Source organism: Nanorana parkeri, unplaced genomic scaffold, assembly GCF_000935625.1.
Source record: "Nanorana parkeri isolate BGI_ZX_2015 unplaced genomic scaffold, ASM93562v1 scaffold430, whole genome shotgun sequence".
Classification (NCBI taxonomy): domain Eukaryota; kingdom Metazoa; phylum Chordata; class Amphibia; order Anura; family Dicroglossidae; genus Nanorana; species Nanorana parkeri.
Window position 1 is genome coordinate 661798 of NW_017306698.1, and position 26904 is coordinate 688701.

General features: G+C 42.0%; 1 protein-coding gene across 1 annotated transcript in view; it reads right to left on the minus strand.

Moving 5' to 3' along the window:
* Positions 1-26904, minus strand: part of TYRO3 (TYRO3 protein tyrosine kinase) — a 157215-nt gene that overhangs the window by 66899 nt on the left and 63412 nt on the right. Inside the window, exons 6-7 of the mRNA XM_018560067.1 lie at positions 21731-21846; positions 8014-8191 (exon numbers count right to left, since the gene is read on the minus strand). Coding sequence (XP_018415569.1) covers positions 8014-8191; positions 21731-21846 — 294 coding nt within the window. The remainder of the gene's footprint in view (positions 1-8013; positions 8192-21730; positions 21847-26904) is intronic.

The window sequence follows — 26904 nt, forward strand, 5'->3', positions numbered from 1 at the left end:
GCTAAAGGAACCGGTCAGTATAAGGGTTCGAGTTAGGAATAGAGTCGAAATTATTGAGGTGGCCTTAATCTGCAACAACAAATAGCAGTGCTAAATTCCCACTACGAAACCTAACACACCAAGATTTGTACACTACACAGTTATAGGTAAATATAAAGGAGACAGTACAGATAATGTAGCACATGGTTTAGTTTCGCCATCTCTACATCCTGTTCCTTGTAGTTTTACAGTGACTAGAGAGCCAGCAATCTACCTAAACCTAGGTTGCTGTGAGCAGATCATGAATACTTGAGTAACAGGAGTAAATGATAACAATGCTACAAGTAAAAACCTTGAATGTAAATCTCCCACCTCCTACCCTGGCCTAATAGGGTTTATTTTTAGATGACAGGCCTCTGAGCACCTGGATATGTTACAGAGAGCAATCCCACGGAGAACAGAGCACACAGAATGGAAAGATCAATCTGTTCTCCAAAGAGCGGTGTATGCCAAACTAGCTACAAATGCCACTTTAGGTTATGTTTATTCTGCTTCAAGGAGGAAACATGCCCAGTTCGCAGACAAACTAACTTTTCATTTTGTTTTATTATGAACAAACAGCGAACATTGGGCAGGAGATATTTCTCCTGAGAGATCTTATTTCTGCTGCATTAACATGGCATTCGACAAAGCCATGTTAACTGTCAATATTAGAGAGAGCAATATATGAACGGAGCAGCTGTCCAAGGTGTCCTGGGCAATATGTAAATGCAATTTTCAAAGTTATTTAGTAAAGGAGTCCAAATTGCACAGATTTTTTGTTTACATCAAACCAATCAAATATACCAACTGATTGGCTACAATGATTTGTTGCACATTGCACTACCTTGTTGAAACTGAACTCCAGGAATACAGCTAAAAATACAGATAAATGTACATATTGGAAGAAGTTTGACCTGACAAAGGATTTGTAATGTTGTCCAGTTATTTACAAGATGTATCCAGCCCTGCCAGACAGCATAGCAAGGATGGTGACCTGTCTTTTCTCTACTGCAATTAAGTAATACAGTTTTGGTCATCTCCCTACCTCCAGCCTGTCACCGGACTATGAAGGGATACAGCAGCAGGCTGATGAGGTCATTTCTCTTTCCCTTTCACCATGTTCCTGGTCAGAACATGTTTATGCAGCCGAGTCTAATTGGTTTACAGCACGGACTCTTTCTCTACCGTGGCTGGCTGTATAGGAATTACACAAGACTTTAACAAGACAATTTCAGGTACTTATATTACAATTAATTAATTCATAATTGCATTAAATGGTGTTCTTTTTATCTACTAGCAGTCACTCTTAAAATAAGCATACCATTAACACCCCGTGCCCGGGCTACATCTTACCAGTAGGTCAAGTGTTATAGGCAGAAATCAGTGCCAGAGAAGATTGAAACAGCAAAAAATCTTTTAGAGAAATACAATGATTATTTTTTGTACCATAAGATATTCCAATGGAAACTCCTTCCTAATAAACAAATATTTTAGGTTAAAACAGTAAATGGAAATTTAGGGCGCAAACAGATAATCTGTATTACATAACATGCTTCACACTGTTCATTAAAACGGTCGCCTATGCTGTGATATCAACACCGTGATATCAACACCGCCACGTGTTAGGACTTTAGTAAAGCAAACAGCAATACTTCTGTGCAAAGAGTATTAATATACAGCAACCAGAAAAAGGATTGCTGTAGTCATTTAAAGAGTAAGTCCAACCAATATTGATTTTTCCGTCTCCAGTAAACGCTGGAGAATTAAAAAGGAACCAAAGGCTCAGTTTAAAAAAAATCCAATGGAGCCTGGAAAATGCCTATAACCTATTACACGAATTTGACACGGATTGCAAAGTGACAGTTTTTACTTTCTTTTTTTTACATATCTACAGCAGAGGTGCCTATGCTTTACCCTTCCCCCCTGAATCCGTAAAACAGTATGACAAGCTTATGCAGTCACGTGGTATAGTTCTCTAAACACACACACATCCATCACTGAGCACTCATCACCACCCAGTCTGAAAACACCATGTTCTAATGGCCTAATCCAATGATCATGGGTGCCATTAATTTGTTATCTCACTTTATATATATGTATTAACCAATGCTTTGATGATCCTGCTGAAAGTTCATCTCTGACCAGCGACCAGTATTCTGAATGGTCACTGAAAGGGAGCGATCCCCCCAATTCTGCCAGGAAATGAACTCCAGTGGGACCCACTATGTTCTTCCAAAAGTTCTACACAGAAAAGGGAATTTGGGGTCAGGGGCGCAATATATTGAAGCCACTGGCTTAGCATGGCAGTTAAAGAACTAGCATTTTCAGAGCTCAGCAATGGCATTCAGCATGCTTCTTCAGTACAGACTTTCTTTAACTCCTGGGTACATCATAACAAGCTATCATATCTATGCTGTGCTCTATTACCCTACAAGCGCTTCATTTAATAAATGGATGAAGAGTAAGTAATGCAAATTTTACAATATTCAAGCGCAATGCTTTTTTGTTGAAATAGCGATCCCTGTAGTTCTTACTGAAAATTACTTCCTGAAATACCCGCTGTACAATTATACCAAATAACTCTCGGAATGCAAAGTCCCCAGGGAGAAAGGAAATATAACATATTTCCTGTATTTGCAGCACTGAAATCCCAGTAATGCTTCTTTGAGTAAAATGGAGTTATGTAAGCTTGTTCTGCGGTGATTGCACGACAGGCAGGTAATTCCATTTCCATCAGATTGCAGAAATGCCGGCACTTATTCCATCTGTGGGGGCGCAGTCAGTACCCGGCAATTCAGATTGTCACCGCCATGTCATGGATGTGGCAGCCTCACTGTCATAAATGGGAAAGAAAGTTGTGAACCTGTAATTCAGGGATTTAGGCACTTCAGTAATTTTAGACTATAGCCATAATGGTTGTTAGTGTTCCAGTACCTACTGACGTACAAAAATCCCTTTCGTTTATCAAATTTGTAAGAAAAAAAAAAATTAAAAGTCTGCAGGCAGTCAATTTGGACATTTTACTACACTAAGCGATATACCAAGTTCTTGAGCAAGGACTGGAACTTCTGCACCCGACCCTTCCACATCGTTACATGCTGATGCTGCGGTTTCAGCACTATTCCTATGATGTAATGAGCATTTAATCAAAGGGATATTCATAAGCTTTCAGTTAGAGACTCTAAGGTCCCTTTCACACCTGGCCATTCCGCTGCGCCTTGGTACTACAGAGACATTAATGTGTGGCATTTCACACTTTAAAGAGACCCTGTCACCAGAACATTAATTTCAGCCTCAAGGATTATATGTGCATTAACCTCTTCACGACCCATGATGGGATAATGCCATCATGGGTCCTTAAGGGGTTAAAAAGAAGGGACTCTGTTCATATTTGTAGATCCGATGGCCGGCATTACAGCACAAGCGATTCTGGTGACTCAGCTGTCGCCAGATCACTTCTACGGGCCGGTAAAGTGGTTGCCCCCCGCCTGACATCCCCTCCATGTTTTCCGGGCTCCGCTGCCCCTCCTGCGGGTCCGGCATCTTGGGTGTCGGCGGGAAGCTGGGGAGGAGAGTGGTGAACGTCTGTATACCGTTCTCCTCCCCTATGGGATCGGGAGCAAAGTGTATTGCATCACTTCCGGTCCCTGAGCTGTCATTGCTGGACTCCTGAAGCCAAGCAATAAGCTATTGAAGTGCGATCTGCACTTCAATAGCTTATTTAGAGTGAAAAGGTGATACTAGGGGTCTTTTGGACCCCCAGTATCACCTTAAAGAGTACATGTCACCACCAATTTGCTATCACATGGGGGGGCTTGTAAGCTGCCCTATGTGACTGCAATTAAAGTAGAAAAAAACAGTTTTAATAATAAATAAAATAAATGTAAAAATAATGAAAACATTTTTTTTTGTGCCCGCCCCTGCGAGCACACGTGACTTCACGTAAAACACGCGTCGGGTGTGCCTACTTATGAAAACGATGACTGTGCTACACATTGGGTATCGCTGCACATGCCATAGTGAGAGCAAATCATTCTAGGGTCAATATTTACGCACATCTCTATCTAATGACCTGTAGGGGCTTTTAAAGTGCCATCTATGGACTTTTTGGGGTACTGAATTTTGGTGCAGTTTCACGGACGCACACAATTTTAAACCTGGGCATACTGGGTATCTATTTACTTGCTGTAACCTCATCTTTTATATTTTAGAGAAAAAAGGGTTTTATATAGTGTTTTGGGGCACTACATTTTGGGGGTGTGATAAGTTGCGCTAAAGTCGTGCAACATAAACGTTTTTCAACTGCCAACATGCTATTCTACAAGGCCTTGGCTTTCAGAAAATATATAATGTTTGGGGGTTTAGAGTAATATTCAGGCCAAAAATGTGGATTATAACATGTAAACTAAAAAAAGGCCTTTGTCCTTAAAAGAGAACTATGGCGTAAGTGTTTTTCCCCATAGTTCTCTTTAGGGTCACGGGAGGACATACACTAACCTCCTCCAGTGACCCAAAGATCAGTTTATCGCGGGATATTGCCCGCGATATACTGTGAGCGCCGCAGCCGGGACGGATCCCGACATTACTGTCGAGATCCACCCAGCTGCGTGAGTGACAGCTGGCTCTGCCTATCTAGAGGCAGAGCCAGCTGTGCCCGCCCCCTCCCCTGTCCGTTCCTCCACTCAGCGCTGGAGGATCGGAGAGGTGAGGAATCCCTGTGGGCAGCGGTGACTGACAGGGAGACAATCGAGAAGTGAGCAGAGCGCTGCATTTTTCTGCTCACTTCCCGATCAATAAAGCCCACCTGTGACAACTTCTTTGTCACAGGTCGGCTCTAACTATGAGGATGAGTGGAAATCACTCACCTCATAGATCTCCTTTAAGGGGTTAAAAATATTTTATGCATATTTGTGTAGACATCCAAAATGCCTGAGACAGTTGCTGAGACAGTGACGCCCCCTTGGATGTGATTTCAGCAGCCCCAGAGCTGTCATTCAGGTGAATCTCCATTGTATTCCCCTTCACTCCTCCCTCGGCAGCTACATAAAAGGCTATGTAGATAAGTGAGGGGTGCAGGAGCTGGGCCAACAAAGAATGCAACTGGAGGGGGCTATGGCGTGCCAGGATGGAGGGGAAATGTGGCTGTGTTAGGTAACTGACCCTTCCTGGAGGGGTTGAATTCCTAGAACGTTCGAAGGCAGGATTTGAGTGAATAAAAATGTTAATGAAAAGTAAAAAAATGTTGCAAGTAAGAATTTAACATACTTGATTTATCTGTGCTTTTACCTGCAATTTTTAAGTTGGCGATAGGGTTTCTTTAATGTGCACCGCATTTAGAACTGGCTCCCAATACAAGTCAACAGAACAACAACTGGCCTTTTTTGTGCAGACCACTGCAGCAATGGTATGAGCATCAGGACTTCAGAAATCAAAAAGCATATCAGAGACTGGAGAATTTACTCTGCCTTTCCTGATCTGCAAGCTTGTTACAGGACAGTGACTCAACATATTTAAGTAACAAAGCCAGGCCATTCGCATTTTCAGAAGGTAGTCAATTTCGAAGTAAATCTTTCATTACATAAACGTGGAGACTACCACTGCTGACCTCCTTAGATTTCATTTGTAGGGGTAGGCTGGGATGGGAAAAAATGCAGCTTGAGGGATATTGGGTGTGGAAATAGTGGGAAGAGAAGAACATTTCCCTCTAACCACCTCTTGTCTCAGTTGCCCTTCCCTTTAGATTGTAAGCACTCAGGGACAGGGCCCTCCTTACCATCTTGTCTTGACTTGTATTGTAACTGCAATGTCCTCCTTATATTGTAAAGCGCTGTGCAAACTGTTGGCGCTATATAAATCCTGTATAAAAATACAATAATAATAATGGAAGTAAGATGGGAGTGGAACTCAGCAGGGAAAGGGTTGGGAACTCAGGGAACATAGTAGTTTATAGAAGATAAAAAAATTGTTTTATGCTTCCAGATGAGCTCATAGGAAGTGACAAGGACAATGTATTTCTGGTAAAAACAACAGGTATTTTCTGTACTCGCTGAAAATGTTCTTAGCCTTTAAATGAAAACTAATACAACCTCCACATTTGAGAACTGGTAAGCTGAAATTTGTTAAATGTTCTTCAGTTTAGATATCTTTCAAAGCATACCTCATCCAGCAATCCCCCCAAAACATATATTTACCTGTTCTCCCACCTTCCAGATTATCGCTGTGTGGCCTGCTGAGAGCAACACAGCCTCCTCTACAAAAGTCTCTCAGCCAGGTTCTGCTTCTTCCTCACATGTACAGAAGAAATTCCATTTATTACTATAGAAAAGCTGTCTAATTTGTCCCAATGGTGAACATCATTTGCACAGGTATTTTTTGAGATTTTTCCGCACTTGAAAGAAGCAGACCTTGGTTGTGAGATTTTTTGAAGAGAAGGTTGTGTGGACCCCAGTGGACCACACAGCAAAGATTTTAGGGGAAGTGGGGACAAGCAGGGGGGATGCTGGTATGGGACATTTGAAGAATAATTGTACTAAAAGTACCCTTTCAAGCCAGTGCCAGCATTAAGAGAGAACTATGGGGGTAACCTTTTTATCCCTTAGTTCTCTTTAGGGTCATGGGAGGACATATACTAATATCCTCCCATGACCCATAACTCAGTATATAGCAGGCTATAGAGCGCTGCAGCTGGGACAGATTGCGACAATACTGTTGAGATCCACCCCGCTGACTCATTGACAGCAGGCTCTGCCTATCTAGAGACAGAGCCAGCTGTGCCCGCCCCCTCCCTGTCCATCCCTCCAGTCAGCGTTGGAGAACTGGAGAGTGGAGGGGGGAAATCCCTGCGGGGAGCGGTGACTGACAATCACCGCTCTCTGCAGGGTGATGATCACGAAGTCAGCGATCGGCAGGATGTGTTCGCTAACTTCCTAATCAATAGAGCCGACCTGTGACATCTTCTTTGTCACAGGTCGGCTTGAATTATGGGGATGAGTGTTTTTCACTTACCCCATAATTCTCCTTTAAGAGCCAGTCTACTAACAGTTTCAGGTATAGATCAGCAAAAAGGAAAAAAAGTTATTGCTGCAACTGCTTAAAAAGTGTAATCTGGAGTTCAGATTTAATTTGTTAGTCAAGTCCATCGAAATCTGCTAGTGCATCTAACACTACCCTCCCCACAGGGTGACCATTCTGTTGTCCAAGCGTGGCTCCATTGCTCCTCTATAAAGTGGAGCCACCCTGAGACAGAAAGCGTGTTACTGGCCGGATCACAAAGTGAAAATAATAAAAAGAAAAAAGCATAAAAAAGAAAAACCAATGCAGCTGCCACATTTAAGGATTGGTAATCTGCAATAAAATAAAGTTTTGTTTTTGGATTTAGATATGCTTTAAGTATGAGATAAGCTGAGTAGATCTGTGATTGGACAGCATGACGGCAATTAATTTGCAGTATTTATTCCAGGTATGGCTGTTTTGGCTACTGATGCACTAACTGGCCCTTGTAGCCAATCCCCCAGCACAGCATCATTCCTTCTCAGTTAGTAAATGCAGTCAGAGAAATCTAAACATAGCTGTGAAATGTTGGTATGCAGCCTTTAAAAGTAACGTGTATAAAAGAATATAAGTCAGGTTGGTTAACCCACTGGATGTGACACACAGAGATCTCCCAAAATAGTTATTTATTGATCTAACCTTTAACACACAAGTGATACAGAGTGAATTCCCTTATCAGCCAGGTTACTCCCTATCTAAGTCCGCTTATGGAAGGAGTTCTGCCCTCAAAGCAACTAAATACAAATACACGCAGAGCTATTGGCAAATATGCTTGAACATAGAGAGTTCTCTTTATTTCTGCTTCAGAGCAGCCTCCGGAGAGAGAACTAGAAAGTCTAAAAACATTCCGATTTAGGTAAAGATTTACTGTGTTTTTACAGCTTAAGTGTACCCGATCAATAAGTTAACAGGAAAAGTAGACTTTGACATTGCACTGCTTACCGGATTCCAGTGTTTGAAAGGACAGCCAGTCAGTGAAAGCGGAGGGGCCCACTTCGTTAGTGCACTGCAGACGGATGCTGTGATTCATCAGTGGTTTAAGTTCTTCTATGGTGGCGTTATAAGGAGGAACATTGACACGCTGCAAGTACATGTCGTAGGAGTCATGTAATATTAGAACCTAAAAGATAAGAGGAGGATGCTGTTAGGTGACAACCACTAAAACTGGGACTGTGGTGTGTAACACAACCTTTGATGTTAAAATTATGTATAAAGCTAGGCATAGATGAGCAGATATTTCCCTTAGGTCAACAGGTGGATGTTCGTTGTCAACAGTGCCGCCAGGGCCAATCATGCAACTGTACCGATTGAATAAAACAGTACAATCCCTCTTTGCATTAATTAAAAAAGGATTGGGAAGGTTGAAACCAGATTTTCTAACAAATTTAAAAATCTCCAAGAGCATGGAGTCCCCCCCCCCCCTCCCATCTACCATTAGTATGGTGGACAGGAGGTAGATAATGTCGTCAGACAGTCTGGACCTCTGCCCTTGTAAATGCTGCGGGGGGAGTCATGGATACAGCCCATCCTGAATTAATATCATGTATTTTTATGGTGCTGGTGGCCAGCTCTTCTGCACCATGAAAATGCATGCTACTGTGTGAAAATTTGAAGGCACCCTTGACAAAGCCATAAGGCAACCCAGGGTGCCATGGCTTGCTGGATGAGAAGGCAAGGGGCCCCCCCCCCCCTCCCATCTACCATTAGTATGATGGACAGGAGGTAGATAATGTCGTCAGACAGTCTGGACCTCTGCCCTTGTAAATGCTGCGGGGGGAGTCATGGATACAGCCCATCCTGAATTAATATCATGTATTTTTATGGTGCTGGTGGCCAGCTCTTCTGCACCATGAAAATGCATGCTACTGTGTGAAAATTTGAAGGCACCCTTGACAAAGCCATAAGGCAACCCAGGGTGCCATGGCTTGCTGGATGAGAAAAGCGGCTTTACACCATGGCCTAGGGTGCCATAAGTGCAGGGTCAGCACTTCCCTGCCATAACAGTGCATAGCCTATAAGTTGATTAGTCACTGCTCTGTTAGTTGGGCAGTGAGTTGCCTATCTGAAGTCACTGCAAAGTCCTCAGGTTGCTGCTTGGACTTGTAGTTGGAACAATGTGTAATTGTAGCACCTGTACCATCATGAGAGGTGGAAGTAAAGGAAAAGCATAGCAGTTGAAGAAAGGTAGTATGTGTGCATTCCTAGTGGATTCTCACAGTAAATTTCTGAAAACATGAAGCCCCTGGATCTTTACTGCGAGCCAGCACACTCTGTGCACTACAGAACACCTCTCCTCCCATGTTATAGAGAGGGTGAGGTGATCTGTATTATTATTATACAGGATTTATATAGCGCCAACAGTTTGCGCAGTGCTTTACAATATAGGGAAGACGAATGAACGATGAATTGTTTGACAACGTGATGGTTGAGTGGTTAGGTTGAGGTGGGATAGGCTTCTCTGAAGAGATGAGTCTTAAGGGATCGCCTAAAGGCAGTCAGAGTGGGAGATAGTCGGACAGGTTGGAGTAAAGAGTTCCACAGGATGGGAGAGACTCTAGAGAAGTCCTGGAGGTGAGTATGGGAGGAGTGGACGAGGGAGCTGGAAAACAGGAGGTCTTTGGAAGAGCGGAGGGGACGGTTAGGGTTATACTTTGAGACAAAGGTTGAGATATAGCCGGGGGCAGAGTACTCCTGTATACTTTTCATCTGTACTCCTGTACATCTGTACTCCTAGTATACTTTTTATCCTAGGGTGACAACGCTGCTACACCTTGGATACAGTATAGTGAGTGAGGGTTGTCACCCCAGGATGAAAAGTGTGATCACTAGCTAAAAAGAAAAGAACAAAAAGTTAAAAAAAGAAAAACTAATGTGCTCAAAATATCTAAGGACTGGTAAGATGCAGTATATTACATTTCTTTTTTAGTGTTTAGATATGCTTTAAAGACTACTACCCAAGATTTGGTTTCCAATAGTAGTAGTTAGTAAAAATGCAAACTGCACAGATTTTCAGTTCATATCAAACTATTAAAAGTTACAAGCGAATGGGCTGCATGGATTTTTTTTCCTGCTGCACTACCTTGTTAAAGCGTAACTCCAGGCAAACAGCTAAATACATACTTAAAAACGTGTATGGTTTGCCCACCAAAGCTTCTGTATTTTTCTCCAGCCCGCTTCATTATTTATCAAAGCCCTGCCAGACAGCACAGCCAGGTCAGCAACCTCTTTTCTTGTGTGCCATTAAGCAATACAGCCTAGCCACCAACCTACCCCCAGCCTCCTCTTCTGAAAGGATGTTCAGATTGTTAATTGAAGGCACTGTGCAAAGCAACCAAGTTCTAACTGGCTCAGGGTCCAACCCCCCTTGTTGAAGATGATTTGCATTTTCAGGACATATTCAGGTATATATGAAAAATTATGTGTACAAATGCAATGTTTTTATCCTATTCGGATGATGGTTTCAGATACAAGCATCCAGGAAAATCCCAATAGTGAAGAAGGGTCATTCCTACTACCATTTGACTGATATGCCATGCGCTATATACTCTTGCGAATGTCATACAGTCTACTCCTCAAGGAAGTGTTTATTCATATAAATTTATTACATTAGCTGTCAGTATTCAAACGTTTTGCCATTTTGCTTTATTATGTTTATAAATTTTTAATATTTTTTATAATGATTTTTATTTGTTTTATAAATTATTAATTTATGTTAAAATTAATAAAAGTATATTGAAACAGAAGAACACTATTTTTTGGACATATTTATGTATATAATGCTAGTTCTATCTAAAAATATATTTTTTTAAAATTCAATCTAGAAATAGCCAAAGGTCTTCACCGAAGATAAAAATCTTTATCTATGGCGCAAATACATACGGCTTGTTCCTCCCCATGTGTGCTCAACCCTCTAACATGTTTCACCATTCCGGCTTACTCAGAGAGATCTCTATGAGTAAGCTAGATTGGCGAAATGCGTTAGTAGTTGAACACGTTTAGGGAGGAACTAACCGTTTGTATTTGCTCCATAAATAAAGATTTTTTAAATCTTTGGTGACAACCTTTGGAGTGCGGCTATCTCTGAATTTGATTGCTGTAGGCGGTGGCATGCTTGTTTGCTTGCATCTGGGATGCAATCACAGTGTGAACAGGTTCTGGAATATAAGCAGTGTTTTGCTGTGGATGACAAAAATTAGAATAAGGAAGAACAAAACTATCTACATCATGATCTGCTTTAAGAGTTTTAACAGATAAATCCATAGAAAATGAAAAACTCTAAATATCTATTTTCTAACCTGTAGCCATTTTTTTAAGCAAAGTCTAATGTTGTAAGTGCCCCTGTTTATCCAGATCCTATCCCTTAAACATGATATTGGTCACAACAACGTCATAGAATGACTCTAGATTTTGTGTGCTATTCTAGGAGATGGTTTACGCTTAGAACAGGATGCTACATATGGGGGAACTACTGAACTACATACAAGTGGTCTATTCCAACATAATTAGTGGAAAATACGAACTAATCTGCTTGAGGGGAAACTGGTATCTCAGGAGGCAGAAACTCTGAGAACTGTGCAATAGATCTAAACGTCTGGGAGAGAGAGGGCATTATTAAATGATGCTAGAAATGATGCTAAATCATCCTCATGTGGTTTCAGAACCAGCCCAACGTTTGGTCCTCTTGAATATGTACGGTAAATAGAAGATGAACTACATGCAGTGAAAAGAGCCCCTTAAATGTGCTGTGCTAATCCACTCAATGGCGCTTATCTCCTAATACTATATAGTAAAATCCTTGGCACGTTTAAAGAAGAACTCAATTGGGTCCTATTTTCATTAAAATCTGCATTAATAACCCCAAGGCAGTTACAAAAAGACAGCAACTTTTTCTGTAAAACATAGATCCTGTTAGTCACAAATGTATGGAATTTAGTCAATACATCTTTTCTCAGTAAGGAGGTCGGATGAAGCAAAGCCAGTGGGAGTCAGACAGAAGCTGCAAATAGCTATAACAAATGGGGCCCTCGGGGGCAATGCATCTTATTTCTTCCTACAGCCATGCATACATTACAATGTGTTAGGTTTAGTATTTTTGTGTTGACTGTAAACAGCATTGATGAGCTGGACCTATACTCAAATGTGACAATTTTATATTAAGGTAGATGTTAATCTAGCATTGTGTTTATTTCTCTCGTAATAAATTACATTTAAAAACCTTTTTGGGGAGTTTTTTTTTAGTGGTCACATCATGACCACCATTGTACAGTTTCTGTACCTACTGGGCAAGGGTGACAACACCAATACTCCATTACAAGGCAGTGGGTTTGCACTATCAACCTGTTCCAAGAAGCCCATTAGACAATGTTGTAACTGGAAGGATCTCCAGGTAAGGAGTAAGGGGAGAGTACTAAGCACAAAGAAAAAGCTGAATTCCACCCAATAAAATACAACATAAAAATCTTTATCTATGGCGCAAATACATACGGCTTGTTCCTCCCCATGTGTGCTCAACCCTCTAACATGTTTCACCATTCCGGCTTACTCATAAAGCTCCTCTATGAGTAAGCCGGAATGGGTTAAATGCGCTACAGGTTGAGCACACATGGGGAGGAATAAACCGTATGTATTTGCTCCATTAATAAAGATTTTTATTTTGGGGGGAAGACCTTTGGAGTCCGGCTATTTCTAGATTGGGTTCTTATGAGCGACGGCATGCTTGTTAGTGTTCATCTGGGATGCAATCGTAGTGCACGCCGGTTCTGGAATGGGAGTGTTGTTTGCTGTACATATTTTTTTTTTTTTTAAATAACACAAAATTAGAATAAGGAAGAACAAAACTATCTACATCATGATCTGCTTTAAGAGTTTTAACAGATAAATCCATAGAAAATGAAAAACTCTAAATATCTATTTTCTAACCTGTAGCCATTTTTTTAAGCAAAGTCTAATGTTGTAAGTGCCCCTGTTTATCCAGATCCTATCCCTTAAACATGATATTGGTCACAACAACGTCATAGAATGACTCTAGATTTTGTGTGCTATTCTAGGAGATGGTTTACGCTTAGAACAGGATGCTACATATGGGGGAACTACTGAACTACATACAAGTGGTCTATTCCAACATAATTAGTGGAAAATACGAACTAATCTGCTTGAGGGGAAACTGGTATCTCAGGAGGCAGAAACTCTGAGAACTGTGCAATAGATCTAAACGTCTGGGAGAGAGAGGGCATTATTAAATGATGCTAGAAATGATGCTAAATCATCCTCATGTGGTTTCAGAACCAGCCCAACGTTTGGTCCTCTTGAATATGTACGGTAAATAGAAGATGAACTACATGCAGTGAAAAGAGCCCCTTAAATGTGCTGTGCTAATCCACTCAATGGCGCTTATCTCCTAATACTATATAGTAAAATCCTTGGCACGTTTAAAGAAGAACTCAATTGGGTCCTATTTTCATTAAAATCTGCATTAATAACCCCAAGGCAGTTACAAAAAGACAGCAACTTTTTCTGTAAAACATAGATCCTGTTAGTCACAAATGTATGGAATTTAGTCAATACATCTTTTCTCAGTAAGGAGGTCGGATGAAGCAAAGCCAGTGGGAGTCAGACAGAAGCTGCAAATAGCTATAACAAATGGGGCCCTCGGGGGCAATGCATCTTATTTCTTCCTACAGCCATGCATACATTACAATGTGTTAGGTTTAGTATTTTTGTGTTGACTGTAAACAGCATTGATGAGCTGGACCTATACTCAAATGTGACAATTTTATATTAAGGTAGATGTTAATCTAGCATTGTGTTTATTTCTCTCGTAATAAATTACATTTAAAAACCTTTTTGGGGAGTTTTTTTTTAGTGGTCACATCATGACCACCATTGTACAGTTTCTGTACCTACTGGGCAAGGGTGACAACACCAATACTCCATTACAAGGCAGTGGGTTTGCACTATCAACCTGTTCCAAGAAGCCCATTAGACAATGTTGTAACTGGAAGGATCTCCAGGTAAGGAGTAAGGGGAGAGTACTAAGCACAAAGAAAAAGCTGAATTCCACCCAATAAAATACAACTTGTCTATTATTAACAGGCATTTTTATGCAGCTCTTACATATTGTACATGCACATCAGTCCCTGCCCTGCTTACAATCTAAGGTCCCTATTCCAAATGCATATATACAAGCACGCACATACAGGGCCAATTAAGACAGGAGTAAACCTACCAGCATGTATTTAAAGTGTGGGTGGAACCTGGAGTACCTAGAGGAAACCCACACAAGCACAGGGAGAACATGCAAGTTCCATAAAGAGAGTATCCTGACCAGGATTTGAACTAAGAACCCCAAGGGTGAGGCAGAAGTGCTAACCACTAAGCCACTACTGTGCTGCCCAAAATCAATGAATAGCCCATGAAAAGACAAAATACTTTGCTGCCATGATTACCTTCAATCTGGAGATGCCCCACCCTCATTGTACTTCTTTTCTGCCACTAGATGTCCTTAGTCATCCAGGCCAACCTCACTCAACCCACTTTCTCTGAGCCCAGGATCTCATGGTCCTGCCTTTGGTCGCCTGCCTTTGACTGGACAGTGAAGCAGAACAATTATAAACTACTGACTAGTCACTTTGCTCTCTTCCTTTGAGCATGCTTCTCATCACCAAATGGAGTTATTGGTTCCCTGTAGTGCTTCTTTCTCTCCTGCCCTGCTGTACAGGGACTACAAGAGGCTAACCAGGTCAAATTAAGGTGCCTGCACGACTTGCATTGAAAAATTTGATTTGTGTGCTTTATATATACCTACAGTTTTAGCTTTAAGTAACTACATTCACAAATACCTGCTGCAACAAATTTTTTGATTTTTGGGTTTACATACACTTTAAAATTCTTGTTAAAATGAGTAGCAAAAACCATTAAAAAATATGCTTCTCCAGTTCCCCTACAGTGTTGATCAACATTACCATAACAGCAAACATTTGATCACATGATATCTATATACATGGAGCAACTCAGTTCACCCTGCTCCCAACCCAGTTTACATTAGAGATTAGAAGGCTGCCGAGTCACTGTTGGGAGGGGGGAGGGAACATGGTGAGCTGAGCAGCTGAATTATGTCAGTGCTGTACATTTTGAGACTGAATTGCTCTATGGTGCCTGTAGCTACAAATGTCAATGAGGGCTTCATTTACTGTACATCAGGAACATGTAAAATGAATATGTAGAATATATAAAAATATGTAAATATGTACATTTTGAGAATGAATTGCTTTATGGAGCCTCTAGCTAAAAGGGTCAATGAGGGCTTAATTTACCATTCGTTAAGAATATATAAAATACTCTAATGTCCATATCTTTGCCAGTAATTCTCTTTTCACTGATCCCTGTTTCCTATGAGAACGTATGGGTGGACCTACAAGGCTATCCAAAAACAGATTGTCACTTTATATACCTGAAAATGGCCAGATTGGGAGCCTGCCATCTAATATCCACAGGCACCATGAGGAGCTTGTGCTTCTGCTGCTGCAGATTGGAAGTAAAAAGTATTTTTATCTTGAAGATAACTGTATGAGTCAGAGGCATAAAACTCTGAGTCAGCAGATTCACCAAGCCACACGCTGTTGAGAAAAACACAACCATTAACCTGATTTACTTCTTTATACACTGCTAAGAAAACGCTCCGTCGCCATTTGAAAAGAACGGGGTTAAAATGTCCAAAGCCAACATTTGCATGAAAAGTGTACATTATCCACACGTACAAGTATTATGTTAGATATGTACATTACAGACGGATTTATCTGTTTCTCTCTATGGCACCCCGCAGGTTACTATAGTAACCTGTAGACTTCACGGGGCTCCAGAGAAACATCCACTTTATACAGCCGGGCAATTAATACTTCGACATTATGACTAACAGTATCACACAGCAACAAAATGAGAGTAAATTCAAAATTCACATAGTACAGAATGCAAAATAGATATAAATGGCACTGATGATTCTGGATGCAAAGATTCTATATACAATAAAATGTTTTTTTTTTCTTACCCATTCATATTTTACAAGAAAACAAAAACAAAAAAAAATCTCAAATTTAGATAGTTACATAGTATTTGAGGTTGAATAAAGACACGGGTCCATCGAGTTCAACCTTTGTGAGTGTGTGTGTGTGTGTGTATGTGTGTATATATATATATATGTGTGTGTATACAGTCATGGCCAAAAATATTGGCACCCTTGCATTTGTCAGATAATGAACCACTTTGCGCATTAAATTGTTGCAATTACAAATGATTCTAATGTTTATTTATGTTTTTATTGGTATGACACAAAAAAGTGGAGAAAAAAAAAGCCAAATCTGACACATTCCACGCAAAACTCCAAAAATGGACTGGACAAAATTATTGGCACCCTCAATTAATATTTGGTAGCACAGCCTTTGGGAAAAAAATAAAATAACTGAAATCAATGGCTTCCTGTAACCATCAATGAGTTTCTTACACCTCTCTACAGGAATTTTGGACCACTCTTCTTTCCCTAACTGCTCCAGGTCTCTCAGATTTGGAAGGGTTCCTTTTCCCAACTGCTTTTTTGAGATCTCTCCACAGGTGCTCTATGGGATTCATATCTGGACTCATTGCTGGCCAGTCCAGTACTCTCCAGCGCTTTGTCTGAAACCATTTCTGGGTGCTTTTTGATGTGTGATTTGGGTCACTGTCCTGCTGTAAGACCCATGACCTCTGACAGAGGTCCAACTTTCTGACACTGGGCCCTACATTGCACCCCAGAATTCTTTGGTAGTCTTCAGATTTCATAATGCCATGCACACAGTGAAGACATCAAGTGCCTGAAGCAGCAAAGCAACCCCAAAACATCAGTGAACCTCCTCCATGTTTGACTGCAGGGACTGTATTGTTTTATTTAAAGGCCTCATTTCTTTTTCTGAAAACAGTAGAGTGATGGGCTTTACCAAAAAGCTGCCATTTTGTTTCATCTGTCCACTGCACATTCACCCAAAAGCATTTTGGCTTCCTCAGGTACGTTTTGGCAAACTCCAATCTGGCTTTTTTTATGTTTCTGTGTCAGCAGTGGGGTCCTCCTGGGTCTCCTACCATAGCATCTCTTTTCATTCAGATGGTGACGTATAGTGCGAGCTGACACAGTTGTACCCTGTGCCTGAAGGTCAGCTTGAATTTGTCTGGAAGTTGATGGATGGTCTTTATTCACCATTCCAACAATCCTAAGCTGCAATCTTTCATCAATTGTTCTCTTTCATCGACCTCCAAGGAGATTCGCTACAGTGCCATGGGCTGTACATTTCTGGACAATGTTGCGCACAGTGGACACCAGAACATTAAGATCTCTGGAGTCAGACATGCGACCAGAAACTGTAGAAAAGAAAACCTGACCTCTGGTCTGGACATTCGCAATTTAATATCTTACAACTGCAAAATATGCTACTTTTCAAACTGAAAGTTTAGCATATTTGTATCAAGTACATACAGTAAGGTAATTTACCAAAACTGGAGCAGACAAAATCTGGAGCAGCTGTGCATGGCAACCATTCAGCTTCTCTCTTTCAATTTCAAATCTTAACTGAACCATCCGAATAGAGAAGCTGATTGGTTGCCATGCACAGCTTCTCCAGTTTTGATCCCCCCCCCCTCCCCCCAGTATTTCCAGGAATGATTGCATTGTTTACCTGCAAGTAATTTGCAATAAGAATTTTACATTAGTGTTATTGCATTAAATACAGGACATTTGCAAACTAGCCACTAGAGGGACATTTGACTCAGCCATTCTGTTGAACAACTGTTGCATTAAGATATCAGCCACACAAGGAGTACAATGCACCCAACCAGAAGCACAACCATGGTGCAGCACCTCATAGCCGGAGAAGAGCCTACGTATAAGCATGTATGGCTGCCATCATGTGCATTAATATTTACAAATTATGCATCGAAATAAGATTTTTAAATAAATAAAAAAACTGAAAAGACTTACAACTCCCTTTTCTAATTTGTACATAAACCCACCAGCTTAGATTACTTCATCCGCTAGTTTGTTAAAAAATGGTCATTAACTCCTTGCTGGAAGGGTTGCCATAAGCTTATCATTATAAGTGCTGCTCACAATTTTAAGCACCACTTGCAATTATCAGTTAATTTGCTATTTCCTAAGTGGCAATAATGAGCACCTCGAGCGGTCGGAACAACGTGTTATTATGCAGGGAAATTTCCACCTGCTGGAAATTTTCCCCCCGAGTGGGCCTGATTTTGATTCTTTCATCCTTCCGTCTGTTTAACAATGCAGTATGTATGGCACGTGTTATGCACAATTTAGGCCCCATTTACACACAATCGGCCTGCACGTACAGCTCCGTACTGCTGCGGGGCCGTACCAAGCAGCTGCCGGGAAGGACAGGTGCTCCGTGTGATTAGTAAGCACCCCTACTGCACGTCCGTAGGGGTGCGGGTGAGCGTATTCATACGCCGCCGGAATGGATCCTGTATGCGTCCCGGCCAGAAAACCCGCACCCCTACGGACCTGCAGTTGAGGTGAGCGTAGGGTGGAGTACGGCCGCGTAGCCCCATAGAGAAGGACGGGGGCTGCGTACTAATCACACGCAGCACCTGTCCTTCCCGGCAGCTGCTTGGTACGGCCCCGCACGCAGCACGGAGCTGTACGTGCAGGCCGATTCGTGTGTGAATGGGGCCTAAGGGATACAACGGCACCACTCCTTCTTGGGCATTGCTCAGGTGATATGCCACTTTGCTCTTAGTAGATCTTGCTACAAAGTTATAACAGGTAGCATCTTTAATAGCAACTCTCCCCTTCCTCTTACTACACAGTCCTGTAGTTGCAATCACAACACACCCTGTTATTAAAGTTACAACTTCAGATAGAAGCCACAGCCTGAGTAGAAAAGCCTATCCTTTACCCTGCTGCTGCAGAGAAGGACAATTGCAAAAGCCTGCCCCTTCCAGCATGCTGCAGAAGAAAAATCCTTGCTCTCTGTGTGCAAGCATTGGTCTCTTTGCAGAGGTCTAATAACCCCCTTGCAGAAAAAGTCCTTCAGCTTTCCAAGCTCTTGCTCCCCATTAATTGGACAACTCTGGTTCTAACTTATCAGAGGGCATGTCAGACCTCTGTAGAGACACCACTGCTTCCACACAGAGCGCAAGGATCTTTCCTCTGCAGCATGCTGGAAGGGCAGGCTTTTCCAAACAGGACGTTCCTGCTTTCTAAACAAAGCAAACTACACCTTTTGTTTTGAATTACCTGGAATGTATTTAGCTGATTTAAACTGAAGTTCAGTTGGGCTTTAAAATGAACTTTCTGCCAGGATATCGCATCCTCAGTAAACACAAACTTTAACCCTCTAAAACCCACCTCTTGGCCCTGCCTGTGTTGAAACTACTACTCACTGTGAAATATTTGCTCAACTTTCCTTTTTCCTGTAATACATTCCTAAGATCCAGATCCTTTTCTTCTTGTTAGCCTTTCCTTTTCAGCTTTGGCTGCACATCTAGCTAAAATCTTTTAAAGTAAACTTTAAGAGAAATATGGTAGACACCACTGCTTACCCACTGTATACTTCCTGTCTGGTATTGTCCGCAGAATAGGATGCGATAAAAAATCTCTCTCTAATGGAGTCCCAGATACCAGTAAAATCTGACAGCGGTTCTAACCCAGCCTCACTTTATCCAAAACTAAAAAAACAATTGGGTTGGACATGCACTTTTATTTACTGTATTCTCTTTGTATTCTAGATAAACAGTACTAACATCTCCAATGATTTTTTGATTCCCAAACCCAAGGGCTGTTATTTATTGCCAATACTTTTCAACAACCACGGACGGGGGAGGGCGCGGGTACAGCTGGCTCTGCCTCTAGATAGGCAGAGCCAGCTGTCACTCACGCAGCTGGGTGGATCCAGACAGAATTGTCGGGATCCATTCCGGCTGCGGCGTCTCAGTATAACGCGAGCTATAGGTCACGGGAGGACGCTAGTATACGTCCTCCCGTGACCCTTAAGAGACCCATGGGGAAAAACACTTACCCCATAGTTCTCTTTTAAGCTCTTTTTCATTTCAAGGTTCTGTTCTAGCATAACATCTTGTTTACTTCCTCAATTAATTAACTTCAAATTAACCTCTGGGCTTCTTCACCGCTTCTCTTAGGTGGTGTACCACAGGGTTCTGTTCTAGCTTATCTTATTCTTCACTTCTTCCAGTTGGTGTACCTCGAAGTTCTGCTTTAGCTTAAGCTCTTCTTCACTTCAAGGTTTTGTTCTAGCAAAACATCTTGTTTACTTCCTCACTTAATTAATGAACCTCAAATGAACCTCAGGGCTCTGGCTGTAAGCAAGTTCTTCTTCACAGCTTCTCTTAGTTGGTGTACCGCAGGGTTCTGTTCTACCTTAACCTCCTATTTACGTCCTCTGTCATGGTTCTTTTCTAGGTGTACACCAGGGTTCGGTTTTAGCATAACCTCTTCTTCCCTTCCTTTCTTAGTGACAATCTCATGACTCTTCTGTAGTGTAAGCTCTTCTTCACCTCCTCTCTTGGTGGGTGTACCTCAGGAACATGTCCTAGCCTAAACTCTATTTTACTTTTAATGGTCCTAGACTTCAGGGCTTTGTTCAATATTAAACCTTTTCTTTACTTTTTTTTCACTTCGCTTTTTGTAACCTTGGTGTTCTGGAACCTATTACATTTCTGCTTTTGGTAATTTAATCAGCTGATTTTCACACTGAGCGGTTTGTCGCGACATTTCCGGTCCAAAATTGTGCATATTTCCGTGCAATGTCGCTCAATGTTGCTTGTCCAATGCATTTCAAATGGAGCTGTTCACATGTCACAGCTCAATGTCGCCTGTAGCTCATCGCTCAAGTTTGTAGCTCGAACATGACCTATTTTTCGGCGGATGTCACGCGATTTGGCCCCAATAGACTCAATGGTGTCGCGCATTACCGGCGATATTGCACGACCTTGTCGCTCGATATCGCGCTACAGAAGGGTCTCTTTTGCCCAGCAATATGGAAGGAAAGAATGATGTCACATCAAGACCGCTGTTGATTGGTTACAGCCCAATGTAGCAGCGGCAAAGTCCCTCCCAAAAGTTGCGCTACGTAGCGCGACAAAATGTGCACTATCGTTCAATATCGCGCAATGTAGTTCAGTCCTGCTCGGAAAAACGCGCGATTCTCACTCAGTGTGAATGTCTAAACCACATATCCAGTAATTAAAGTCAACTGACATTAAACCTAACTTTTCACATGAGTGTAATGTCACATGTATTCTTGTGAGTGGGTAAAATAATCTTTTGCACTCCAAGCAGTCGCAGAGCACTTAGTCTCCAGTCTTTTTGCAACCGCAAATTTCACTACATTACATTGTCTGGAAGCTCAGATTACATAGAGAAAGCTCCTATGGCATCATGGAAGTTGCTTGTCCAATCTATGAAGCCAAGACAGGAGCTTCCACACATAAGACATTTTCTTAATGTGATGTGGCCATCTGTTTGTAGATTTTTTATTTGATGGTAAAACACCATGAGGCTGATTAAAAGAGTTAAGAAAATCCACTCAATATACTGTAATATAGCTTTCCACACAATTACACTAGCTATGAATACTAATGTTATCCTTTTAACACATACCTGCACTGTGCAGTACAGGATCGTAGAATAGTTGTCAAACCCCGGCTCCCATGCGATAGCTGCAGTGGTGCTGGTCACTTTAGTCACATTCACATTTGAAGGTGGTTGAGGCAGCCCTGAAAAGAGAAAGCATGTAAATGGTATGTCAGGTCAAACAGGATGCATTGGTCCCAAAAATATAGGATTTACTAAGTCTTAATAATAAAAAATAAAAATCACAGTAAAGGTTCATCTGATATTACAAAGGGGCTTCTTGCCCCTGCAGTTGTGCATGCCATGGCATTACATGTGGTTGTGACATGATGTAAATTGTAGCAAAAGGACAAGACTCCTTGGCTTACAGTGCTGGATAAAATGATGAAAATAATTCAACACCTGAGTTTTTTTTTTGCCGAGAAGCAGCTAGGAAACTAATACAAAAAAGCCAACAGGACCTGGTATTCCCAGGTGCTCCCACATACAAGTACTAACCAGGCCTCTGAGATCAGATGAGATTGGGCGCTTTCATGGTCATGTTGCCGTAGGTGCTTCTCTTTGCCTCCCACCAACCTCTTCAACTTAGGATTGCCCAGGTGGCGAGAAGCAGCTTGGAACCAAATACATTTTGTTTTTAGTTATACCATCTAAATCCCCAAAGATTATGGTGACCAGATCTCTCCCAGGAAAAAAATCATCTCATTTTTGTCCGTTAGTTTTCCACAGCTAGAAATGTGACCAAAGTCTTCCAGCTTTCAGAGAAATACATAGAGCAATATTTTAAATAACATATCTTCGACTGGGAAAAAAGTTATTTGAACTGGCCAGTTTCCAAAGCTGGCATTTTGTAGGAATTGCAGTGTTAGCCAAAACGACAGAGTGCTTATTTTAGATTAGTACAAATAAGCAAACAGAATGGCCAGGTAGTGGAGAAACATATAATTTAGGGATCCATCGCTAGAGGGATCACCAGCAGGGGGAAGGAGGTCCCTAGAGATTCCACTATACAGAGCTTTAGTTAGACCCCATTTAGAATACAGTGCTCAGTTCTGGAGACCTCACTTACAAAAAGATATGTAGAGCACAGAGCGAGTTCAGACACTGGCAACAAAAATTGTGCAACCTCAGAGGCAGTGGCGACTCTAGGAACAATATATAGGGGGGGCACATAAGATACCACAGTCAGATCTGGGGGGGCACTAATAATTTTCATTGCATGTCGCAATCGATGGGCGCCGAGAGCTGATTTAATTGCGGATGGCATCTGCGCCCTGCAGTTGCGACAGAAGCTGCATACAGCATGTGCACAGAGGGATTAAAAAACAAAACATATCAGGAAAGAATGGAGCTATTTAGCCTCCAAGAAAGAAGGAAAATGTGGGGCATTATTGAAACCTTGAAGTACAGCAACATGTATGTAAAGGCAAAACATTTTAATATTGGATAGATGGTATTCAAACCCTGCCAGATTTTTATTGAAGTCTATGTTCCTACTAGAACCCTCTGAATTTGTTCTGGTGACCATTATCTCCAGCACAAAAAGTGATGTTAGAGTGGTCACTGGAAACTGTCTAAGAGGAATTTTCTCTTCACTTTTAAGAGATTTTCTGTCCCTTCCTGTTGGGTTTCTGGGCAGGAAGTTAAAGTAAACCTCCCTGATGGGATGTGGACAGCATAAAATTGACCAGACAAGGGTATTAACCAATTCCTGCACTCTCCAAAACTGGGGGAAAATGTTTGGGCATACAACAGTGCCAAGAGAGAGGGAGGGAGAAGCAGCACAAAGCATCAATCAGGTGTTCTGCAGTGGAAGGAGCATATCAATAGGAGGAGAGAGCAGAATGCAGAGAAATTAACTCATCATCTGATGCCTGTCCTTTCAATGTCCAGTCAGAGGGTGGAGTGGGGAGAAGACCTGTAAGTGAAAGTGGAACTGAAGCAGGGAATGATCAGGTACCCTCCCCTAAGCAGGACTGTGCTGTATGGACATAAAATACATATACTGTGGCAGGTAAGACCCGATGTATTTCATCTATGTATTTAGTGGTTTGTCTGGGGTTTATCTTTTGGCCTGAAGGAGAAAAAAAAAAACTGTTAATTGGCAATATTTAGTGATCTCAACAGCCCATCACTATAGGTAAAGCAACACCTTCGATATACGGTACTGTGTAAACAAAAGAAACTGCTGCCAAGGAATATCAGCTCACCTCCACTCCAGCACTGGTGTTTGATCCTAACTTGCTTCACTTAAGTTGCAGCTTTTTCCAAAAGAAAAAGACTGCAGAGGGACTTCCAAGCACGGAGTTTCTTTATTTACATCAAATTCATACAAGCTACAGCATGACTTGGTGCTCCATAACGCATTTCACATGAACTGCTTAACCACTAGGCCTCTGGGTTTGTGATAGTTCTGTCTGTATGAGCCTGCATTCAGTCTCTGAATATTTTGTCCTTGGAATACTCTTTCTCTGCCGCCACTCCTGACCTCAGCCTGTCCCTGGAATACTCTCTGCCTGTTGCCACTCCTTACCTCAGCATCCAGTCCTGATATTATCATAAGCCCAAAAACTGGTTCGACTACTGGTTGGCGATTGCGCCACAACCCCACGTTTCACCTGCCTAACTGTTTTCCAGGGGATCAACCTTTATTTTCTAATATTGAAAATAGCTGTAAGCTATATTTTCAGCTCAGGCCGTTCTCCTTCTGCTCCATGGTCCAGTGGGTTTGCATGATCTTTTCACTGCTACAAGGGGATTCAAAGTCCTGGGCCTTCAGCCTGTCTGATGATATGGTTTTATACTCTGTTGATGCCTTATTTTTGGCCCATGGACTCCGAGTGATGATCCGTACTATACCCACACAACAGAGACCAACTTCAGAGCCCTCCACCAAGGGAGACGCACAGCAGAACAGTACTGCTCAGAATTACCCCTCTGGGAACCTGATTCCAGGTGAAGTGACCTAGCTTTGAGGAGGAGTTAGTTTAGATTAGCTTTGTGGATTCTATAAAATAATCCCTGGTGCATTATCTTGAGCCTAAGAGGTTGGGAGAAGCCATGCACCTATCCATTAGAAGGCGCTTGGAGGGGTCTGCATCCATGCTTCCTAGTCTTCTGCTGTTATCTCCTCATAAAGTCCTGGAGCCCCTTGCGCCATCTCTGGAGGAACCTATGCAAATCAGAGCTACCTGTGTTTTTCTTGAGGATAAAACTAGAGGAAGAACACTGGACCTTTGCCTATAACATGATAGTTGAGGGCACTTTAATTCTAAATGCCCTAACAACCCGGCAAACACCAAAGTCTAGGGGAAGGATCTGGGTCTACCCCTCTAGACTCTGTTGCTAGGTCCCATAAACCAATTAATGTTCCTGCTCAGCTTGCATTTGAGGCCTTATACCATCACCTCTCTATCTTTATAGACTCATGTTCTGCCAGTATCTTCTTGAAAAGGGATCTTGCGCTATATCTCCAGATTACTTTGGTTACCCAGAAGAACCCAGGCCTGGTTACCCTTCTTACTATACCCATCACCTTGATCATAGGAGCTTCTCATCAGGAATCCTTAAACTTTATCTTATAAAATCTCCCGCCTTCCCTCCCCCATCTTGGGGTACCCCGGGTTTCAGATGCATTCATGGACTGAACCTCAAGGAACATCATGTCCTGGTCCCGAAATTCTTCCAGAACTGTTCTGGCCAAACTGTCTTTTTCTGACCTGCCACCTTGTTATGCAGAGTTCAGTGACGTCCTCTCAGAAAAAGCTGCATTGGTTGTCCCTCCACACCGTTAGCAGGCTATCAACCGTCAGCCAAATACACTTCCCTCTAGTGGTAGAAGTTTTACTTTGTCCGAACCATAGACCCAAGCAATAAAGTTGTGCATACAGGAAACAATGGAAAATGGCTTCATTCATCCCCACCCCGCTGGAGCAGGTTTTTTTTCACAGAAAAAAAGGACAAGATTCTGAACAAGATTACTATTCCAAACAGGTATCCACTGCCCTTTTTACAGAACTCTTTAGACATGGATTTTCACCAAACTGGATTTGCAGGGGGCCCACAACATGATATACAGTAATTAGAGACGGTGATGAATGGAAGTTGGCCTTCAATACACTAGCAGGACACTACAAATACCTAGTTATGCCCTTTGGCTTAAGTAATGCACCTGCCTTCTTCCAGAAGTTTTTGAATGACATTCTCCGTGAGTTTCTGGGTCGCAGTTTCTTCTATTCATGCTAAATTCTTGATAAGAAAGTTTCACTATTCCCATCCTGAAAAGCTGATTCCCAAGGGTCCAGGAGGCCCCTCCTCAAGGAGTGGGGTGTCAGACAGCCTGTGTAGTTCTCAGACAGCCTTTGTTGCTACTGTCTGCCGCCAGTCTTGACATCAGCCTGTCCCTGGAACATTCTCCTTGTGTGCCGCCTGTCCTGACCTCAGCCTGTCCTTGGCAAATACTTGTGTCCTCCATCACCAGTCCCTACCTCTGCTTTGTACCTGGGGCCCACCTGCAACATTATTTAGTCAGACTATATAGTTTAAGTTCTGGGGCTATTGGAGTACCGGTAGGCACACTTGCCTTAAAATAAAGGCAGCTGCTATACATGAGGTAACTCGCCACTATTACTCCTACTATGTCTGCTTCCAGTCCTGATAGGTGCTTCCAGTCATGCCCTTGCTTTTATGACTTTGGTTAATAAAACAATCTTCCTTCTATAAAAGACCAGAGTTTTAATTTAAGCAACATTTTCATTTTATGTTTACTGGTTCCTATTAACAGTTCTTCTAGGTAAATTTGACTGAAGTATCATATTCCCCAGTACACACACACACACACACACACACACACACACACACACACACACACACACGTACAATACACCATGGGAAGCTCATGCGCCATGGTCACTTGGTAGCAAAGACATCATACATTTTCAGCTTTGTTAGATCTCTGCCAAGGGGATATCTACACGTGCTTGTGGTTGCACATATCAGTGGCTCACCCACTTTCTTTAGCCCTGACCTAGATTCTCTTTGTCTTCAGCTATAAGCGCACAGCTGAAGCATGGAGTTGCATAGCAAACAGCTTACCCATTGCTGGAAACCCTCTATTGTCAGACTTGCATTCCTTCTATAAAATTATTTTCCCAGCTCTCAGCCTAACAATCTATTCCTACCCTGCAGCCCTTCTCCACTGC